The 23,351-nt window shown below is 43.0% G+C and overlaps 1 protein-coding gene across 1 annotated transcript; it reads right to left on the bottom strand.

Annotated features, from left to right (window-relative positions):
- Positions 1-144: 144 nt before the first annotated feature.
- Positions 145-22,282, bottom strand: skap1 (src kinase associated phosphoprotein 1). Its single transcript, XM_067244250.1, has 13 exons — positions 22,030-22,282; positions 21,052-21,157; positions 20,468-20,493; positions 20,223-20,327; positions 11,166-11,246; positions 10,991-11,074; positions 10,786-10,910; positions 10,618-10,681; positions 9,708-9,950; positions 7,871-7,912; positions 7,491-7,600; positions 654-756; positions 145-364 (listed from the first exon to the last, which is right to left on the bottom strand). The coding sequence occupies exons 1-12, from the start codon at positions 22,067-22,069 to the stop codon at positions 664-666; spliced, it is 1,119 nt and encodes a 372-aa protein (XP_067100351.1). The 5' UTR covers positions 22,070-22,282; the 3' UTR covers positions 145-364; positions 654-663.
- Positions 22,283-23,351: the final 1,069 nt, after the last annotated feature.

Below are 23,351 nucleotides of genomic sequence, written 5' to 3'. Positions count from 1 at the left end.
GTTACATTTATATACTATCGACTCGTTAGAAATAAATGGAGTTTACAACCCATTAGACTTGTACTTTTCGTCTCTACTCTGAATACACTGCAATTATAGACACATTCACTCTATTATTTTGTTGTAGACTGGCAAACATAATTACGAACATAACTTATAAATAGGATAGTGACAAAAGTCTGACACCTTGTGGTTCATATGAAAAATGATAACAGGTGGTTGCACAGGCATTATGTTTTCCCATAGTAAATTATATATTAGTTATACATTTACCGACACTGTAAACAGGAATCCAACATATTTGCAGTTCATCATGCCTTGTTGTTCAGATGGAGCTCCAACTTATTTGTGTGTAACAGCAACTCTGAAAGAAACATCATACTGCTGTTTTATTTGAAGACTATTATATTTAGGAATTACTTTCCAATAGCCTGCTGTGACAGTGGGGTATGCATGTAATTACCAAATGTCATGCCAGTTTACCAAGAAAGCTTTTTATCATTTGTTTTATGCAGTACTCATTCTGACCAGCAGGTGTCATCAATTGTCAGTCAACCACTTTTGAGTATTGCTCCAAGCAAACTGTTAGTTCACCGACAAACTACATGGGTTATAAGGCTCCATAAGAGTGATAATACTAGGGTGTTTAGTACCTGTGGAACCTCAAAGGATGTACGCTGGGAGAAGGAAGTCTTTGGGGACGATACCAACGCTACCGTTCATCTCCCCAACCCACCAGCCATGGATGTTGTACTCCTGAAACACACAGACAGGAACCGTCAAGATGGCTTTCCCGTCGATCATCTCATACATACAGAATATTGAGTCCAAGCACAACCGTTGCGTATGTTAATGACGCAGTTGCAGTTGGCTCAGTCACAGTGCCTCCTAAACGACAAAGGACACCCTGTCTGCTAGTATCAAGTGTCCTGTGTGTCCTCTGTGATTTAGACTTGGAGCGGCCGTGATAATTTGATCACAACAGTTGGGCTCCAGCTGGGTCGATATCTGGCCAAAGATCAGGGGGGCGTTAGGGCTGGGAGCAGCAGAAGAGCAGAGGCACCTGCCCACATGCATTTAGACCTTGACGGAGTGGAGAACCAGGCCACTCATCTCTTCCCTGTTCTAAGGCTGATGGAGAACCTGCATGTGGACATTCAATCTCTGAGCTGTGTATCAGGTCGAAGGTACAAGCACACAAGAAGAGTTATTCTGTAAAAAAAAAAAAAAAAAAAAGGCATGTAGGTGTGGCCGTTTCACTTGTTAAAAATATTGTAAACATAAAGCTTGAAAATTGTGTTTTTTGGTGTAAAGGTTAACCCTGATCAAAAGCAGAGCTAACTGGCTGGGTTTGTAGCAAGCCTCTCCAGCTGCCTGCAGCTCTCTGGGTATGATGAATGAACCGTCCTCCGTGGTTCGTCCTCTCATACAGACCTCTGACACACCATTCCAGCCGGAGGAATGAGAACCAGACCTGCTCTTAATGAGGGGTGACTGGACAGGGAGGATGAATGGGCCGATTAGACCGATGGCCCACGTCTGAAGTGTTCTCAGAACACGTATAGTTAGCCATGATAAGCAGATCATCCATCCAGCACTGTAAAACAGACTACATCACCATACCCTCTCTCAACCCAACACAGAGCTCTGGGGAGTTCAGATCTGGAAACGTATGGCCACAATCACCGCATGCAGGTGGGAAGTTAAAATGGGGAAACGTTCCCTTGCTTGCACCTTGAGTTGAAGACGGAACAAAACAGCTTTGTAACCAAGATACCGTTCTTATATTAATCTAAAGACGCGAGCAGAGGAAGAGAGAACCAGATGGAAAAGGTTTGTATCAAAGAGAGGGAGAGCAACGCTTTCTCTCCCTTAGGTGGGGGGGGGGGGGGGGGGGGGGTTGCAACCGAATTCTTCCAGCCTAAGTGACAGAAAGTTTTATTTATCTAAATAGCCCATCTGTGTGGGGAGTCTCAAGTTCTCATTGAGAAAGGTCTTCCTGATTATCAGAGCCGCCATTTTAATACAACTGCTACATCATGGAGGATGCGAATGGGAGAGGCAGCCTGTCAAGCGTGCAGAGTCCATCTTCTCCGTACTTAATATGGGTTCATCCAGAGTACACCTGCTGTAAGCGGGATTGCCATAGAGGCTGAAGGTATTCAAACAAGACAAATGCCCAACTCACTACCTTTCCCTTTAATAAGTATACTGTACATGTGCCAGTTTGATAGTTTACATTTAGTCATTTATCAGACGCTCTTATCCAGAGCGACTTACAGTAAGTACAGGGACATTCCCCCGAGGCAAGTAGGGTGAAGTGCCTTGCCCAAGGACACAACATCAGTTTGCATGACCAGGAATCGAACTGGCAACCTTTGGATTACTAGCCCGATTCCCTCACCGCTCAGCCACCTGACTCCTGAGAGTTGTATAAATCATTAATTATCGAATGATTTCTCTATAATGGTAAAATTAAGAAAAAACCCTGCACCAAAACTATTAAATTAGTATTTTAAGTGAAATATTAACTGTATTTAAAGTAGAGTAGACAAATGGCAACCCCCCCCCCCCCCCCCCCCCCCGCAAGACACACACACACACACAATATCACTGCTCTCCAGTTGAAACACAGTGTGCCCTGGATGCAGAGGTTGGGGGCACTGGGCGTGGCCTGTGCCCTGGATGCAGAGGTTGGGGGCACTGGGCGTGGCCTGTGCCCTGGATGCAGAGGTTGGGGGCACTGGGCGTGGCCTGTGCCCTGGATGCAGAGGTTGGGGGCGCTGGGCGTGGCCTGGGCCCTGGATGCAGAGGTTGGGGGCGCTGGGCGTGGCCTGCATGCAGCTTGGCCACATCATACACTGCATTGTGAGTGAGGGTGCACGGTGGTGAGGACAGCGCCGTGTTGTGGCGGCGTGCTGACTCGTTGACCTCCCCGTGACTCCTCCACCGAGGGGGTGTGGGCGGGGCTGGCACCAGGAGAGCGAGCCGGAGCGAGTTGCCATGACAACACCTGCAGTGTACCAGCGCTATCGTTTATTTACCACTCAGGGGGCTGGCTAATGGTGTCATCCTGATAGGACCATCGCTCATGTTCGACTGACAGCTAACGATGCCTGAAGAGAGAGATGGTAGGCTGGACTGACTCCTGTGGAGGACAGGTACAGGTGTAGGGCCACATCGTGTCCCATGCCAGGACAAAGGTCCCTCTTTACTTGTACTCTTTCTTTGCTAAGTATACCCCTTTGTACGCCCAACACACACAGAGACATACAGAAATGCATCCAAACCAGGAGGAGTGCTAATAAGCCTGACACATGAGGCATCTTCCCTCGGTCACCAGCTGACTGAGGCAGGCCTTGGGCGTGATGGAGCACAGGAAGTCTCTCATTGCCCTGCCGCTGAACCCACCGCCTGGGTGTTACAATCTCTCCCTCCCACCCCCATTCCTTTCCTCCACCACACCCCCTTCCCCTCCCCTCCAACCCCACTCCCCACCCCCTCCACTCTTTCTTCTTATCGTCCGCTCTCTCTCTTTCTCCCTCCGACACACACACAGTCATCAGACACACACTGCAGCGTTGCAGCTCCCCCTCCACCAGTCACCCTAACAAAGAAACATGGCCCCCTCTACAGGCTGGGGACCTGATTGGTTTAACCCTGATTCTAGTTCCAGAATCTTGATCACACAGGTATTCCTGAGGGGATTGAGAAACACAGCAACAACATATGGCTATAGAAAAACATTGAGGTTATTTTGGCGTGATAACGTGATAAACCATATAAACAACTCTTCCTAGCAATGGAGTTTTTAAGACGCAACTTAAATTGTTTGCGGAAGATTTCTAATTAAAAAAACATACAATATTGTGTTTTATCCGTTATATTTTCTAAGCTATCTTTTAATTTAATCAAGACCAGGGCCTCAAAGTGGAAAGATGACCGAGCAGGAGACAGGCCTAAAACCCAGAGGAGCAAATACGATTTTAAAAATTCAACTCGCTTCTTTCTAATGCCCGCTTGGGATTAAGGATGGCTCTTTAACTTAATAGCAATTTAAAGTGGATTTGTGTATGCCGCTGAGTGTCTGTAATGATAGCTGTTTACGCCGCCCCTCATTTATAAAAATTAAGCAGAATGGATTGGGGTGGGCTCTGGGACGGATATGTGCTATTGGCTTGGGCTGAATAATGACCTACTGTAGTTGACCGAGAGATGACCGCTGCCTCTTGAATGACCCCAAACCCCAGACTCACCCCCTGCTACTTTGGGTGGTAAATAGGATGTCTTGCCTGTCTATAGCGTCTTGGTGTCTATGACCACAAAGGCAGCCAGGGTCTTTAAAGGGGTGTGTGACAGAGAAAGGGAGAGAGAGAAAAGGGAGGGGGACAGAGTTCACACAAAGGGATAAAGGGAACTCTCTTTGTCTTTCTTGGTTGACTTTTCTCATCTGATTGTTTTGCCCCTTTCCCTTTTTCTTAGGCCACATTCTGTTGGTGTGACCTTCGGGCAGAAGGCCAAACGGGGTTGTCATGGTTCCAGGCGGTTTAGGGATATGACCCTATGGAAATACAGGGGCTGAATTTGAATTCAATTATTCTGTTTTATACAATGGTGTGTGTGTGTGTGTGTGTTAAATTCCAAACAAATAATCAATTCTGCTTAAAAATTATTTTCACAATAATAAAATGTATTGATTTTGCCTGCTAGAAAATATATTATATTCTGTAAATCACTTTAATCTAGGCAAAGCAAAGACCATGTTGATCTAGGGTGAAACATAGTGTAAATCAGCCTTGGCGTGTGTGTGCTGTCACCTATGAAACATTCCCAGAATCACTCACTCTGCGAGGACACACACCAGCTGTGGCCACTAGGTGTCAGTGGTGTCCATGTTCTTGTTAGCCCTAGCAAGCCACTGAGCGGGCCTGAACTGAACAGCATTGTCTGAAGTTGTGCTGTCTACTTCAGACACCAACAGGATTGGTTGACACTCTGAGGCATATGTCCTGGTTGGACAACAGAAAGAGAAATAGAGAGATTGAGAATAGAGGAGAGATAGCGTTGTTGCTCGAGTTTAAAGAACCCTAGATGAGTTGACATCGTAAATCTCTCCCCACTTCATCCCTCTGTTATACATGAGTGCCTGCGGGAACGTAGGAATGTGGCAGCTGACCTGTCTTTTGATTCCGGGGACATAAATTAGAACCCGGGAATGTTGGACAACACCGTAGGATAGCGAGGGACATGCTGCAGATGTTTGGGAAACTGAGAAATCATTAGGTGATTTCAGACATTTTACAGGAAATGAATTTCACGCTTCTACTCTATAATCATTTCCATGCTAGTTATGGTGGTATTTAGAGTGCAAAAAAATATGCAATATTATTTGAAATATATGAATTATGGAATGGTCAATTGGAAAAATAATGTATGAAATGTAACAGAGTGTGGCTGATTGTCCCCTTTTACACTGGAAAGTAAATCAATTGCGCAAAAAGCTTTGCAAAAAGAAAGAGATCTCAGGCAAAAAGACACAAGATGGATTTTGGTTTGTTTCTACCTCTGGTATCAGTGGGCTACATTAAGGTTCTATTCAATTCAGGATAAATAATGGAATGCATTATGAAGTTTCTAATTTATATACTTTGAATTATATACATGTACTCACACGCACATACAGTATATAACACACACACAATCACATAGACACATCTCACTCTCGTTTCCACACAAACACACACAAAAACGCACATACACACACGCGAAAAACGACATCCTTTAAAAAACGAAACAAATACTGTAAAAAGGCCTCTCTTTACAGTAAGCAAGAGATCAATAATGATTGATGGTAGCCTTTTATATAATCGGCATGTTCTACTCAGTTCACAGCCATACGACACCAGCCTGTGGCTATCCCATTCTGAGACCTTGGCAGTCAATCAAATCACAGCTTAAAAATAACACTTTGTTAGCACCATTGATTTAGCACTTAGACCGTGTCCTTATTACCTTGTAATTATGGTCAGTGTTGACATCTAGAACATACAACCAGTCTTTTTTTTCCTACAGGAGAATTTATGAGCCTTAGTTTTATTGCAACCATTTTATGTTCCCCAGTTAGAGACAGGCGTCTCATCCAAGGGCCTGTATTTCATCGGCGAGGTCAGGGTTCCCCGGAATCCCCCGTAAAACGCAATAGCCAGCAGCAGTACTGACTAAGCACACACACACACACACAGACACACGTACACACATTCACAAGGGCTTCCCTAAAGACTTGTTGTATTAAACATGCAATTACCCTGTATAATCCTAATAATGTCATTCATGAGGGAAACGGGATACCAGTGGACTTGTGTCATGGCTAAACCAAACACTTGATTTTAGACTGGCAGAGATGCACCTTAACATAATTTACACCCTCACACTGAACCCATTAAGGGATAGTTAAACTGTCCAGTTACAGTCTATCAGGGTGTCATGCCTGACGGGATCCAGCTAGACAAAACAAGAGTAATGTGTGTCATTGAGGCTGTAAAGGAGCACAGCTAGAGACCCAACCTGGTGCTGAGCTCTGCACTTTGAGAGGCACCAGAGAGAGGTAACCTAACACCTAAAGAGAAAGACTATCCTAGATCTCTCAAACAAAGTAGAGGTTACTTAGGGTGAACCTGCTGATAACGTTACAATCCATTCATCTATGTTCAAGAGTATGGCGGCTTTACTACACTTCGTATGAGAAAGTGAAGGGGTTATTCTGACACTCCCTTGACCAAGGAGCACACATAGACAAGGTGGAGAGAGCTAATTTATTGGATGAAGCAGAGCAGATTTCCTACAGAAGGAAGTCATCCAGAAAGAGTGCAGTACACCTGCTTGCGATGTAATGAAATAATAAAATAATTGAATAATTTGATTATATCCTAACAGCCTCTCAATATAAAGTGGGTAGAATATACACAGAACAATAATACAAAAAACACCAATAGCATCAATCTGTGGACACGGCAGTGAAAAGACTATAGATGCAGCTGTACCTAAATTACAGCACATTGATTTCCAGTAGGGTGCTTTTAACAAGTAGATACTCCGCATGTTACTGCACAATGGTCATAAAACAAGGGGAAGTAGATTGAGAGAAAAGAGCTGAAATGCAGGATGTTTCACCTGCAGTTTATGTTAAACACAAAGAGCGTTTCTGCATGGCTGCTTCCTCAATTAACCCCCATGATACATGCTCAGTAATGAACAGCTCCATTACTGAGCTACTGATGCCTACGTCACCCTAGTGGTCACCAAACAACAGACTACAGTCAGTGTTGCTGTTTCCCTCCTTCACAATGGAGGGGACGGAAGGAGCATTCTACTCATTATAGGGAATCGGTGAGCTCATAATGAAGAGGAAGGAGTACAGTGATTACATCTGTGTTGTTGTTGTTGTTGTTGTTGTTGGTGTCGATGGTGGCGTTGGTGTTGTGGATTCTCACCTTACTAATGATGTATACGAGGTCCCCTCTCTCGAAGGCCAGCTCATCAGACTGGTCTGCCTCACAGTCCCACAAACCCTGGTAGTAATTAGCATAATCCGAGGAATATTCTGAAGAAGAAAAAGAAGAAGAAGTAAACCATCTTTAATCGGGTTTGATGACAGCAATTAAACACACTCATTAATTAGACAGAAAAGAAGGCCAGCTAGGTTGTCTTCTTGCAAACAAAGTCTTAGATCACACACACCTGCCACCTCACAACACACTGTTTTCATATGTTCCTGTCATAGTCATCCATCTTGGATCAACACAAACACAAAGGACTCGTCAACACTGAGGAAACAAATATGACACTATGTGAGGAAAGGGGGAGCTCAAACCTGATTTCTTCTCATCTTCAACAGACTCTGGAAATTCATCTTCTGGAAAGCATAATAAAGAAATTCAATATTCAAAACATTTCTTACGAAACCTCATGAATATTATTACATTTAATGCATAGCTAATGTAGCACTTGAAACCAACCAATACTGTCCTCAGACTTGAAAACAATTCCATATACGGCACATTTATATCTATCCAGACTGAATGTTTTTGCTGAAGTAAATCCCTAAACCTCCTTAGGCATGTAGAGGTAAATGTGACTTTGATTGCTGGGCGTGGCATCACGTGAGGTGACAGTGATATGCTCTACATCTCCCACATCCATCCTTACACTGTCAGCCTGACAGCAATGCCACCATCCAGCAACCCTATCCACCCTCCAGACCAACCTGCCCTCTGCTTCCAGTAAGAGCATGGGAAAAAGATGTGTCCACACACACACACACTGTATACACACACACTCACACTCGCACTCTTGAATGAACACCCATCCCAATACACACACTCAAGCACACATAAAGCATGCAACTCTCTTTGAAAAGAGTTATAAATCCAGTCTTTCACTAAACCTGAGTAGAAGAATATGTATGGTAAGAAGTCATGCATTATGCAAGAAGAGGATCCTCATAAAACAGGGAAAATCTACACAGTACCCTTGAAAAACATTTGTTCAGAAGTGTTATCGTGCTGTAGAAAAGAGTATCATTCAAATGTGAAGCCTTTGTTTTGGGCTAATGGTCTTTATATCAATGGAATTTAATTTTCCACTCAATAAAATCAGTCATCAGCACCGGTGCCAAGACCACCATCACCCCATACTCCCTACGCTTCCTTAAGTCATTCAGTTATTTTCTCCAAAACACTCAGCAACACGGTAGGAATTTATATATGCATAGTTTATTATTATATATACATTATGTATATAAATATCTTTCCCTTTTAGTATTTAGAAATACTTCTTGTGATTTGGGTTAGTCTGTGGTGAATGCACATAAACAGACTGTTGTTATTTATGATATCAATGTGACACAAAAACGACCCTGTATTTATTAGATACGATATTGTACCGTAATCAGTGTTTAATGTTGTCGATATAAGATTGGCCAAAGTATGCCTAGGTAATGGATAGGTGATAATGTGAGAAAGTGAAAGAAAGAGTCTGTCATCTGATACACCATCTGTGGTCAGGGTCGGTACTCTGTACCCCTTCCCAGATGGCTGTGAATGGCTGGACGACAGTTTGAAGACTGATTTGCCCCTTACCAATGATATTGGCAGAGGCGATGCACTCTCGTTGAAACAGAATCTTGATGCATCTTTTTTAACTAATCGGCTGATGGACGATGACCCTGAGAGGGACCCGTCACGCATGCTGGCCCTCTCAGGCCACCTGCCTGTGTGACGCTCTACATCCTCTGGCCCTCTGCAACAGCCCACCTAGTTCTGACTCTCTCATTAACATGTCTTGATTTGTGATGAGTCACACGTCTCAGAGCTACAGTGATAGTGATGGAGTTAGAGAAAGTGAGAGAAAGAGAGAGAGAGAGAGAGAGAGAGAGAGAGAGAGAGAGAGAGAGAGAGAGAGAGAGAGAGAGAGAAAGAAAGAAAGGAAGAGAGAGATCGAGAGAGAGCGGGAGAGAGCGAGAGAAAGAAAGAAAGAGAGAGAGAGCAAGAGAAAGACAGAGAGAGAGAGAAAGAGAGATAGAGAGAGACAGAGAGAGACAGAGAGAGAGGGAGAGCGGGAGAGAGCGAAAGAAAGAAAGAGAGAGAGAGCGAGAGAAAGAAAGAGAGAGAGAGAGAGAGAGAGAGAGAGCGAGAGAGAGCACCACATACGTGGGAGGACCTCGTAGATGTCATCATCCTCTTGCTCCTCCTCATCCTGCCTCATGTGTTTGGCCTCCCAGTCTTCCTTGTTGTTGATGGGGGGGGGCCTAGGCTGGGCCTGGACCATGGCCGGGGTAGGGGGGGGGCGTTGCTGAGAGCCAGTGACCCCCTCAATGTCATCATAAGTCTCCTCCTCATCTTCCTCCTCGTCCACTTCATCGTCATCAAAGGGGATGAAGTTGGAGCTCAGATCTGGAACGTACACAGACACAGGATCAACTGGGGGCTGGAAGCCACAGGCTAAGATATTTAAACCAGCAAAAACCTTCCAAAAAAGACAAATCTCAGACAAGCATGTATACGAAGAGAATATAGCTGGCCGGTATTTGACTCTGCCTCCTGGGTTCAGTAGTAAAGTGGAAAAAGACAAATGACAGGGTGTCTGTTACTTCCCGCAAATCAGTGGGCTGATCCGAGCCCATTTTAGAGCACCCTCGGCAACACTGATCTCTCAGATGGAGGAGCAGTCTGATTGCTGGCGACTGGGCACTGCAACACAGGGTATCAGGTCCTCTGTGATACACTAGCTGCCAGGCAGAAATCAATGTCGATAGAGGATAACCAGAACGTCTACCAATCAATTTCCCGTAAGGTGGAAATCGGTAGGGGGGAGGGGGGGGGGGGGGGGGGGCGGCACGCGTGACACAGACGATTTGTGACGTTGCGAATGAGGAGGTTTGGAACTAATCTCATTGGCCGTTCGAGGGATGGATACATTTTGTCTGAGTCAGAAGAAAAAAAACTGTTCTGACTGTGCATCTGGAGTCCCCGAAAGACACAGCAGACCAAAAAGGGAGAATAAATATGGGAACAGTTCCACCAATGGGGACCAGGAAGTTGTTGGAACACACTGCCTTACCTTTCAGGACAAAATTGATCTGGTCCACCCATTCCCTGGCCTCTCGAGGATTGCTGGCAGTGAACTGAAATATAGAACCAGAATAATATCATGTCACCCACACAGAGAAGGGCTTGTAAGCTGTCAGTGCCTGTGATGATTTTGAAGGTTCTGTTCGGGGCTACCCACCTGGAAGGGGCGGCGTCCAGGGGCCGTCAGCTCAAAGCAGGCATTCTTCTTGGAGTCTTTGCGCATGTTAGCCACCAGCTCTGCGCTGTAGCCATTGATATAGAACGACCCCTTCTGCTGTTTGTCTGAAGTGAGGGATGGTGTTAGTTAACTCATTTTGACCAATACGGTAGTCTGGATATCAATGTGAAGGCTACAGACAAACCTTTCTCATTGCCGTAGTAGTAGAATATTGTGTTGTTGAGGACACACCATCGTTTCTGCCACTCTGAGCCGAAGAAGCTGTGATCTGAAATGGGGGAACCGCAAGTGAGACAGAAGATGGCTACAGCTCTCCATTCCACTGAACACCAGGTTACTAGGTGACAAAATGGCGGCACCTCGTCGTTTTTTCTCCAGGTAGCCTTGTCTCAAGATGTTGCTGAGATCCTGGGCTGCAGTGATGGGGATTTCCTCAAAGTCTGCATGAGAAAAACAAGAAAACGCTTTTAAGATTCTGGAACGTCTTACTTCTCTACGCTCCAGACACAGCAACGGGTCCCTCTGCAGTCTTCTCCTCCTCCTCAGATATTCTGTAGCACCATTGCAGCTCCAGCATCCTGCAGCGATGGATTTACAGTGTTGCTGCAGTGCTCCTATTAGAAATGCAGTCCGTTTATTTGCTCCCACTGCAGTACAGGATCTGATCTGCTTAAGGGCCTCCATTTCAGCTGCAGCACAGACACATGCCTTTGCCAGTGTGCTCACTAAGAAACCCGTAAACAGTTAAACATGTCTCAGGTCGGACCCCTTCCCAATTAATCTATCATCGCAGCTCAGCCTAACCAGAAAGAAAGCATAGGGGGAACAGGTGGTCTCTTGGTGTGGGGCACCAGAACCATTTAAGACCCATTTACACGAGTCTGTGTGACCTTTTGTTCAGCCTGGTAATGACAGAAGAAGAGGCCTGGAATCCATCCTCTTTGAAGCAGACTTGCCTCACAGCTAACATAAGCAAACACGCCGTGCCACTGCCGGGTCCCTGTGTCCAAACAAAGTGGAAACTGAAACACAGTGTTAAGCTACTAAGGACCTCTTTGGCGCAAGAATCAACACTGTCACGGGTCGGTTGAAGCCATTCCTTTTAGTTACTTCAGAGAGGTCATCTCCCAATCAAACAGAAAGGTGTTTATAGTTAAATTACCCCAGATCTAAAGAGTGAGAAGGAGATAGAGAGAGAGAGAGAGAGGGGGGGGGGGGGGGGGAGAGAGAGACCAACCACTACAGGGATAGTCATGTATTCAGTACAAGCACATCCTCCATGCGATGTGATAACTCTGCTGTGCTGTAGCTGCCGGGCCTGTCTGACAGATGAGGTGGTCATCTAAGAGCACAGCCCCAGACACCTCATGGCACTAACACACTCACATATCACCCTGCCTTTGTGGATGGACTGACTGCTGACGCTATAAATACAGTCCTGCTAAGGACTGTTTTGTCAAAGGGAACCTGATTCAGTACATCATAACAAACACCAGTCATTATGCTCCCCCACCTCATCCATCCACCCCTCTGGTCATTTGTCTAACCCTGCTTCCCTGTTGCGGCTTCTTTTAATCCCTTCATCCGTCTGCCTCCTTCTCTCTTCATTTATCTAAAAGGTCAAGCCCAGTTAATAGTTCAGGGGTTACTCTAAAATCAACACTCGGACAGCCCATGTATATACACATTTGTTTAGTAGTTTCAGGAAATACTTGTTGGCTGTGTGAAATGTGGACGCCATTTCCATTGGATTTCTATGAAGGCATTTCGTTTTTTTGATTCGTACATAAAAATTGAAGCACCATTTGTCAGCAAACTGCATTCACTGAATGAGGTCCATTATGTTTCATAGTACTTCCACAGGGTATCAGTGTAATCTATAGGTTGATATTCATCCAACACCCCCCCCCCCCCCCCCCCCCAGACATTCATCCTGCTCTGGTTAATCAAAAGCTAGCAATGTCTATAATACTATTTAAAATCCTCTGGTTACCTATTTAACACCAGCAAATGGTAAATAGTTCAAAACATGCATCATCAACTATGAAAACCAATTGCATGATGTTTGTGGTCAAATTAGTTCTGCCTCAAGCCCAGACACAGAGAGAAGCATGAAAGCATCTAATTAATGCCTCATCAAAACGCAGACAGCGGAGGTTTTTCTTCATACAATTCCTAAATTGTATTATCAATTATTCATGCTAATACAGCAGCTTCATTTTCCTTTTTAATTAGTGTCATCTGGGCAGTTATTTGATGATAATATACTGACTGTTTAAAATGATTCATCCAGCTTTTACTTAGGTGGCAATACAAACATCCGTTAGTACTGTAAGGCTCAAACAACTGTCCGAATAAAATAGATTGTAACTTTATTTGTGGATGTCTTAAAAAAGGCTTTGTTGAGGATTCTATTTCTTGTAGGACTGAAGCATCCTTTTGTTGATCACGATCATGCAAATGCAATCCATTAGTGAGACCATTCAGCTATAGCCCTCGAAAAGTAGCATGCTGTGTGCATTGCCATCTCAACCTGTTCGAAAGCAAAGTGATCCACCATGTATCTCTGCTAGCAGAGTTGTGTCATCACGGCCGTGCTCTCTCATTTGGTTATTCACATTCTCCCAGCAGGCTGTTATGAGCCCAGCAGTTGATCCCGCAAGAAAAGCATGATTTATGTTATCATGACCAGAGGGACTTAATGTATTCTCTCATTAAAATCCACTTTAGTCTGGCTGAAAGTCAATCAGAGACTGGGCAGAGAGTGAATCAAAAGCCGGGAAAATGGTGGGTGGAACAACTAATGTGTTAAATGAAACCTAGACAGCCATAATGCAACAAAGATAATTCAACTCAATGTTAAGGAGCATGGCTGAGCAAGCAGGTGAGCATTTTAAAAGGGTGGCGCTCACTGTTTCACTCTGGCTCTAATAAGCTGTTGGTCAGCACGTCCTTATCCACCTATTGTATCCTCAAGAAAGCTGTGCCGTGATAAATCATCTTCCTATTTTATTTTTTCTACAGGTGACTATATCATATCAATCTTCACAGACTGAAAGGTACACCTATTGTCTCCCTGGACCATAGAACCTGGAGCAGAGAGCATCTCAGAGCTGTGATTGGAAGGGGAGCGGTGCTTTACTGAGCGCTGGAGCAGGGGGCAAGACCCGACCTCCGAATGAACCCTGGCGATGAGGTGAAACAGAAGGCAGAGAGGGCTCCCACAGGCCTGAGGGGCTATGGGGAGGAATGCTGATTCGAGAGACAGAGCGAGTGTGACTGCAATTCTCTCTGATGCTGTCCTTAATTAGGAAAAAGGATCCACTCAGAGCGGACTTGCCCACGCTGCTCTTCATCTACACACAGCCTGGGCTAAATTGATACATTTTTCCTCATTACAGTATAGGAGGTCTCCTCAGCTGGGCATCCCTCTACAAGGCTACCATCAGAGGGAGTGGGAGACTGGAGACAGAGGCACTGGGGTTAAGGACTGAATGACGTCCCTGCCCCTCCAATCTCTCCCGCTGATTTGATTAGGATTTCAGCCATCGATACGTACCCTATATAGAATCTGGTAATGCACGGCTGAGAGCGGGAGCATGCATTATATTAGTGTGCATGGGAGTACAGCTCTACGTCCATTACTATTTAATGAGAAAGGAAGTTATGTTATGTTTTGGTACAGGGATGTCAATGTGAGGTCAAATAACAAAGCCTGATGTCTGTGTATAGCAACCAGCGTGGCACCAACATAAGAGGGAGCAGACTGGCTGCCGTTATGGGTCTCTGTGAAGGAGAATAATGTCAACTCATGCCACATATCCCCTCTTACTGCAGTTCAGGGACCGAGGAAGGAATGTACAATGTGACACCATTTTCCTTCCGGACATCCATAAGGGGTGACTACAGCGCCCCAAATTTCCATTTTTGTAGATTTACAGCCACTATTGAAATACTTAACTGCAGATACAATGATCCTCTAATCGCTGGGGATGGTTTACAGCTGCTTCTGTGACAACTTGAAAAAATGAATCCAAATAGTTGGTTATAAATACAAACAGAGGAGGGAAAAAATCACAGGAGTCTTTCTCCAATAAAAACTGAATACAGTCAATGAGAGCCTTGATTAAGAATTTCCAAGACAATTTTAACTGGCGGTACAGTATGCAGCTGCTACTGAGACAGTTGGGGGCAAAATATGGTACAAATGATTTGGGGGTTTTTGGGCAGTTAACACATTTCAGTGCCAAATTTGAAATGTGAGAAATGTGCATTTATCACACAAGCAGATATTCGAATATGTTTTAACTAACTAAACGTACAAACCACGTATTGTGCATATGAGCATTGAAAAATATGCAAAAACAAATTCATCAATATTTTTGATCCTGAACCTAAAACAAACATTTTGAATGTAAATAAATTAGTAGTTTCTATCAAGTTTATGAAACAACGGATGTTGGATAAGGCTTGAATCCTTAATTTAGTTGTGTTAAAGATGTGTTTGAAGAAAATAACTTTTTTCGACAATGTGTAATTTATGATGTTTTTTTAATTGCACAACATGTCTTATAAGACAATGGCTTTACTATAACTGGAACCATATAACTAGTAATTTATTGATATCCTTATGTCTATAAATGAAATACTGTATCTAATAAAACAAAGTCATTTAAATTATTAAAGTAATCCATGTAGTAAACCATACAATAACTTTAAGGATTATGATATTGATTATTAAAAACCAGTTGCTATTTACCCATCATATAATGTCTACACTAATCGTTTAGATTCAACCAAGACCCTACTTCAACATTTTATGAATAAACAACTAACAGAGACAATTACTTTACACTAAATACATATAATATTGTTTAGTAGTTCTTATGTGAAATTAATATTGCAAATACTTGCAAAATGCAGATTTAGAAAATAATGCTACTATTGTCATGCTTGTCTTAATTATCACTGCACAATTATACTCTGTTACGATAAGTCATTGTAACATTTTACAGCCATGGTACTTATAATTATAGTACGCTATATATATATACAATAGTTATTCTATATATTATATATATCATATATATATATATTAACATTTATACATATATATATGTTATTCGATAGACAAAACATTCCACATTTATACGAATACTATTATTACCTTGAGAACTTTAAATAAGTAATTTCAAATATGTAGGAATTTTAATTGTACCATATTTGAATAAATTATTTAAAATTACAAGAATGAACTACCTGTTGCGTTTGCATTCTGTATTTATTGAACACACAAATTATAACTGAATAAATAAATCAACTTAATGAATAAACTGCTTTAAAAAAAAGAATAATCATCAACTTAATGCAGTAATTGTTTTTTTATTAAAGAAAGGTATTTTATGAAATCTCAAGATGATATTATATAAAAAGGATGTTGCTACGTTTTGTAATGATATCCATTTGGTTTTATTATACTTAAAGTTATTATTATAAAACAGTTTACTAACAAAAAGAAAGTCCTTGTGGTATAATCTTAGATAAACATTAAAAATATTAATAATTGACAGACATGGCCATTACAAGTTTAAAAGAAGGCGTAGTCATTGCGGCGACCCTAACACACAACAACGAGTAACTAAACGCACTCATTCACGCACGCACACACACACACACACACACACACACTGAAAACAGGTCTGTAGGTTTACACAGGACATCTGACTCATCAACGGTGTCCTTGTTGTAAAAGAGGAAACTTGTATTGAAATTCCTCATATACTTCCACAAGGGCATGTTAATGACCTTAGCGTGCTACATTACATCAACAATCACACAAAGGTATCCCAGATGTGTTCTGAGCTGTCTTGTCACTGTCTGTGTACAGGCCGACACATCTCTACTATCTACATTTATTTCCCTAAGAAATCAGTGGGGGCCACCCCGTCTTGGCATCGAAACTTCATTCATCTTCAGAAATGGATTCCAGCGGAGAGCAAAATCAAATTCTCATTTGCAAGGCAGGGGAGAGGGGAGTGAATGCAGGAGGTACCTGGGAACACTAACCTCTGGGTGAACCCGCCGCATCTGATAGTTTTCCTATTTGTCTGTGACACTGACAGCTTGAGGGGAGATTAGAACCACCCAGTCCAGGCTTCCCACTCTGCATGCTGTCCATGCGCTGTTACAGATGGACATTTTCCCTGCTCCGCTCTCACTGGGTGTTTTTGGCAGAAAGACTAACGCACGAGGAGAAACGCTCTAATTACGGTAGGTGCAACAATAAAACAAAAGGAGAAGAAACCGGAAACAATGGCCTGAAGACAGAAGATGCCAGATACAACATGGCATAGCCTGTAGTGGGGGTTAGCAGCAGGGTGATGGATGCCCCTCAGTTAAACACATCCAAATCCCTTCTTCAAGCCACCTCTTCTTGCCAGGCGTTGTGAGTGAGTGTGTGAGAGAGAGTGTACAAGATTAATAGTGTAAACAGCAATAGAGGGCGCAGAGGGAAAGACAAGGGGGAGCAAGGAGCGAAAGAAAAGACTATCAGAGTCTGCAGCACAGTAGCCCCGGGGGAATAGGGTGAACTTTTGAACCCTGATGGTGGGGACAGCGCTACACAGAACCAGTTCCAGTCTTGTAAGCGTGCATCTCTCCACTGAGGCACAGAGAAGGAGGGGGGATGAAGGGAGGGAGGGAGGCGAGGCGAGTGAAGGAGAAACAAGGAAGAGTGGGTCATTAACATGTTCCCTGCATACTGCAAATGAGCACCCGGCATCTGAATGTCATTAAACCTATACACCAATGAACAATGAAAAATGAATCTCGTAGACCATTTTCTGATGGATGGATAGATGCATATCTCAGACTCCGCCAAAGGAAACTTAGCCAGACTTTCTCTGACAGCAAGGTCATTTACTTCAAGAACTAAGCTGAGTTCAGACAGGTCTCGGGTTGACCACCCTAGAAAGGTTAAAGGTCAGAATTTCACTGACTGGACAGACAACAAGGCCACAAACAGGAAAATGAAAAGGGCACAAATAAATCAAAAAGTGTACCACAATTCCATCACAAATAACTCTTACTGTACCATATTCATCATGGTCTGACCAGCTTCAGCAACACAACGGTTCCATCCGAAATGTGCTGGAATGGATCAACGCTGCCCTTTGTCTGAAAACGTCTATCACAGACAAGAATCTCAGCGACACTACATCACCTGCTTTCTTAAACCCCGATAAACCCGTCTGCCCATAACTACTAACAATGGTCTCCCATACCACTCACACAGATAGTATCAGTCACAGGGATCAATGAAGAAACACTAATCATTTGGCAACATTTGAGCAACGTTTTTTTTACGTTCTAATGAATCTAATGCATTTATTTGTTAGTTTTCCATAGTGTATAGGATATATATTATTCATGTTGTATTCTATTAAATCTAGGTTATTTAACCTTGTGATGAATGTGCTGTGTGCTGAACCAAATGCATTCACACAAGAGAGTTTGTCGGCACCTGGACAAATACGGGAAGTAGATGATCACAGAGCGACAAATGTGTGACAACAGAAAAAAAACACTGGTCCCAAACAATCGACTTCCTGCTGAAGTCTGTCATCGTATCCCCTGGCTTGCCAATGTCCCAAAACGGCAAACACCTCCCATTCGACGAAAAACAAACACAGAGTCGACTTTGTTTTAGACAGATCGTAAACTTGACCTGCAAGCAGCATGCTAAGACAAGTAGTGCCTCCAACCCCTATCTCTGGCTGCTTCCCTCTACTTCCCAAGTGCTCACAGTGGGAGAGAGGAGGGTGGTGATTGTGGCTGTTGTCATCTAGACTGGGGCTGGGCTGAGGCTGCAGGCTGCAGGCACGGTCAGGTCAACTGTGCGGTCGGCGGGTGAAACTCAGTTCACATTACCATGCAGACACGGAGGGTAACAATGGAGGGTCCATCTGTTCTTGTCACTGATTACAAATCTGGTGTCACCCAGTCCACTGGAGACAACAGGCTACCCCGTCCAATGAGAAAGCACTGGGACTTATGTGTTGGCGCACACACCAGCCACTCACTCTCCACTGGGTCAGGGGGGGAAAAGAGTATCCTCCTTTAGTATGTGAAGAAAAGTGTTGTCTTCTTCACTGAAAAGGAACTGAACAACTGAAAATAAAGTGATCCAGAGCTGCTATTCTTTTGGTCATAAATTCAGAATTAACTCTACTTTTTGTCATCCCAAAAAATACATTATTATTTATTTATTTCATTAAATTAACATATCATTGTTCTACCTTTTGAAACAGAACACCAAACAAAAATAGACACTGCTATATCTGCTTTAAGCACTTCGTGGTGAACAGAATCTGAACTCGGAACTCTGTCTGCCCATCAGTGGCAATACCATTTATTCAGTCGGAGGCTAATCTCTAAACAAATCAGGACAAGAGGCTTCAGCTGGTTGCTTATCTTTAGTGTCATTGCCACCTTCATTCTGGAGTGGCAATTTGATATTTTGGCAACAGGATTTTACATTTGTAAATGTATCTCCATTGTAGCCAAAATAGTTTTTTTTCTGAACCACATCTATAGTAGTCACAAAACAAAGAATCAGTGCCTCCTCCTGCATACGACAGGAATACCAAGAAAGAAAGAAAGAAAGAAAGATTGATAAAGAGAGAGAGATGGAATACACATGGCCCCTCAGGTATAGTGTTGTATTTCAAACCCAGTTGGGGAAGGATAGAGGGGTATGGGTAAATCAATCACATAATTTGCCTAAGGATACAGAGCTCTCTCTCCCTTTCTTTTTTCTCTCCCTCTCTCCCTCTTTCCCTCCCTCTCCCTCTCTCGCTCTCTCCTGCTCTCTCTCTCTCTCTCTCTTTCTCTCTCTCTCTCCCTTTCTCTCTCTCTGTCTCTCCGTCCCTCTCTCTCTCTATTTCTCTCTCTGCCTCCCTCCCTCCCTCTATTTCTCTCTCTCTCTCCCCCTCTTTCTCTCTCGTTCTCTCTCTCTCTCTCTCTCCCTCTCTCTCCTTGTGTGGGCTGAACCACTAGAAACTGACCAAACTTCCCACAATGCACAGAGACAAAAACCATGTGCACTCTCTCCACCAGAGAGAGCTCTAGGTCACCTCCTACTCCCCCTAACTCTCGCTACGAACACATCTGCTGCCACAGAAGCACCCAGTCGAGAGGGACCTTATACCAGTGTCTATGGGTCGGCGTCTTTACGGTGACATGCTCAGAAAGCGTTCCCAAGAGTCTCCCGAACGCCCTCAAACAATGTACTTCCGATGACGTATCGTAACACTGTGCAGGCGCTTTGAGTTTGGTTAGGACGCACAAACTCCCGCATGCACACACACACACACTCACAGACACACACAGACAGCTGGAGAACCAGGCCTACTCACACTCTGGAGAGCCGTCGTCCTGGTAGTCGGAGGCCACAGAGAGGTTGTCTGAGCGGCCCAGGCTGGAGCTCCGGTCATCTGAACTCTCCTCCTGTACAGACTCAGCTGGGAGGGCAAGACCACAACATCATGAAGGCCAGGGGGGACGACTTGGAACTGCACACAGGAACCAGCCCAATGTAGAAGGATTCTAAATGGTTTCATGTTTTTTGGTTTTTGGTTGATAGAAATGAATTGATACTTACATCTGTAGGGGAACACCTGAGGGTTTCTGTAACATCAAAGTCAGTGTGAATTAAATGTCATCCACAACAATTTCGCACAAGTTGTCTTTGTTCAATGCATGCCTTCCTTTTGTAGCATTGCTGTCTGCGATTTTCAGACAGCTTTTTCAAACAGCTTCCTGTTCCACAGACCTCAGAACCACAACCATGTGCACGGTGTTCAATGCAGAGACAGATGCTGATTTCCTGTACATGGTTGTCTTTTTATCTGATTCGTAACTTACTCGTCTTTGTCTGTTAAATCCTTGAAAAAGGTCTATTTCTGACACCGTGCTGCTTACCCTATTGATGTCATATTTCAAATCAAACTCAATTGATGCCCATTTGCTATTAGCTAATGCAAAGTGCATAAAGCTATATTAGAGCCATAACCACTACACACAGGTGTTGGTTTAATGGGTATTGTGAACTGAATAACACGATATATAGACACTGTACTACTCGTATAAGAACCTATTATTTGTATAAAATTAAAATGAATCAACACAATGGTGTTTACAAATGACATCTTGTGCATGTCAGTTTTTCCAGAGGGCCTACACTACCTGTTGTGGACCACTCTGAAGTTCCTTAGGAGGATCTCTCTTGTTTCTCTGGCATGATTACCAAGTTGCTCATCCTGCAGGATGCTTGATACAAACAGCTCACAGTCTGAGGACACAGACAGACAAGACACACGTGTTAGAGGATATCATGATGAAAATGTCAAGTCTCTTTGAAGTATCGAGGAGGCCGTATGTAGTTTAAGAAAAACAAAAAAGGGCAACATTTTACATTAACTACTATGTACATGTAACTACGTATCAATACCTATAGTAAAAACATAGTAGATACACAGCAATTGTCATGTAATTAAATTACATTAAGTGTTAGCGATATAGGTTATCACAAAAGTGTAACAAGGCACAGTATGGGGGAGGGGTAAGGAGTAAGTTGATGTTGTAAAGTTGAAGGTTATGTTACAAAAACAACATCAATGTTAACATCACCCCTGCAAAGCTCACTCTCTCCCATACCAAGTTTCACAAACGTTTTTTTCTGTTTACTTACATGGTAGTTAATGTAACCTTAATGTGTTGCCCAAAAACATAATTTACAGTGTATGTGCTAAATTTGGAACTCCAAGCTTCAAATATAGTCACAGGAATAACATAAAATGTTTTTCTTAATTTGGCACAAGAAAAACTGGTTGATCACAACAGACTCGTTGTCTAGTTCATTTGAATGTGACATAACTGACACATGCAAAATAGCAATGGAGCCCAAAAAATGCAAATATGGCAAACACCAGTATCCGTCTATGTTGGTTTTGTGATATTTTAAAGAAGTAAAATCATTTAGAATTAAGAATGTAATGTAGTATACCAATAAATATAAGTCAATACCTAGCTTTTCTGCACTTAGAAAATATTTTTTCTAAAGGTCCAATCACCCTTTACAAGTAATATTTAGGCCTACATGTTGTTTATTGTACTGTATCACAACCACAATCTCAAGATAACAATGAAGAAGAGTAACATTACCATCCAAAAGCCTCATAATGTCTTCTGAGACTGTCCCCATTCTGACTTCTACCCTCCAGAGAGTTCCAGAGAAAGTTTTAGTTGTTAGTTAGTCTTTTGTCCAACACACTTAACATCCACAGTTACATGCTATGCTTCTTGGATCACTTTAACCTGAACCCTGTTGTCATCATGTCACCTCACAGTTCACAAGAACAATCTAGCAGTTAGCACCTGTTAAGAAACAGAACTAGCCTACTTCCCCGCATGCATCTACAGATTTACAAAAATAGGGTGGAGCGGAAAGAGGAGAACAGCTTCCTACTGTAGCTGGACTGAATGTCACATCAGTTTATTCAAAGTAGCTTCGGTGTTAAACGTCACGCTATACGGATACCGGTTGAAATACTTTGATATCGAATGAAACTCTTATAATCATGGGCACATATTTAATGAAGGCCAATTGCGGTAATCTATCTCGAAAACAGAGGTACCGCAATGTTTTCGTTCATGTGTTCACACGATCCACGTGGTGTTTTCATCTGTAAACATCGGCAAAACACAACTATTTTGGGATATTTTAGTTCGCTGAGTGTGACGTTCTATGCGACATGAATAATAATAATCTCATGAGATGATGTAGGATTGTCTGTACTCCAAGAAAATGTAATAGGCTAATAATTATAGTCCTACTTGTATACAAACCAGTTTCGAAGCAGACCCATTATTAGGTTATAAGTACGTCATATTTTACATTATCTTTTCTTTTAGGGTTCAGATCAGGTTCAGGCGGGCATGACACAAGAACAGGGAAAAGACTGAGACGGCCAATCGGTTCTACCGGTAGGGGGCCAACGGTTACCGTACTCACTGCCTTGTCCTGAAACTCAACACGCTGTAGCAGGCCAATCTGATACCGTACAGTCATAAACACCGACCCGATTACTCCATTTAAACATTTAAGCAATGACTATTTCAGGCTATAGAGACGGAAAAGGTATATAAAATGATATTATCTGAATCTGAGAATACATCTCTCATTGACCTCCCATTATAGGATTATTACTGGCCTTGGTTTAGAGGATATGAGGGATTTACACAAAGGGGTTTCTTCTACAGGAAACTATAAACTTGAAATATTATTTAAATATAGTTTTTATTTATGTTGGACGTGAATGCATCACTGTGAAATGTATATATTGTATTATTTGTTTAGCCCAACTTCACATCGGCCCATTGGAACAAGACAAGGGAAAACTCCCAGGAAAACGGAGAGGAAAATGAAAGAAACCTTGCGAGGAGCAATTCAATGAGAGATACCCTCCTCCAGAGACAAGGACACA

The sequence above is a fragment of the Osmerus mordax genome, chromosome 10, assembly GCF_038355195.1.
Source record: "Osmerus mordax isolate fOsmMor3 chromosome 10, fOsmMor3.pri, whole genome shotgun sequence".
NCBI lineage: Eukaryota > Metazoa > Chordata > Actinopteri > Osmeriformes > Osmeridae > Osmerus > Osmerus mordax.
Note: the sequence above shows the minus strand (reverse complement) of the source record. Positions and strands in the feature narration are given on the sequence as shown.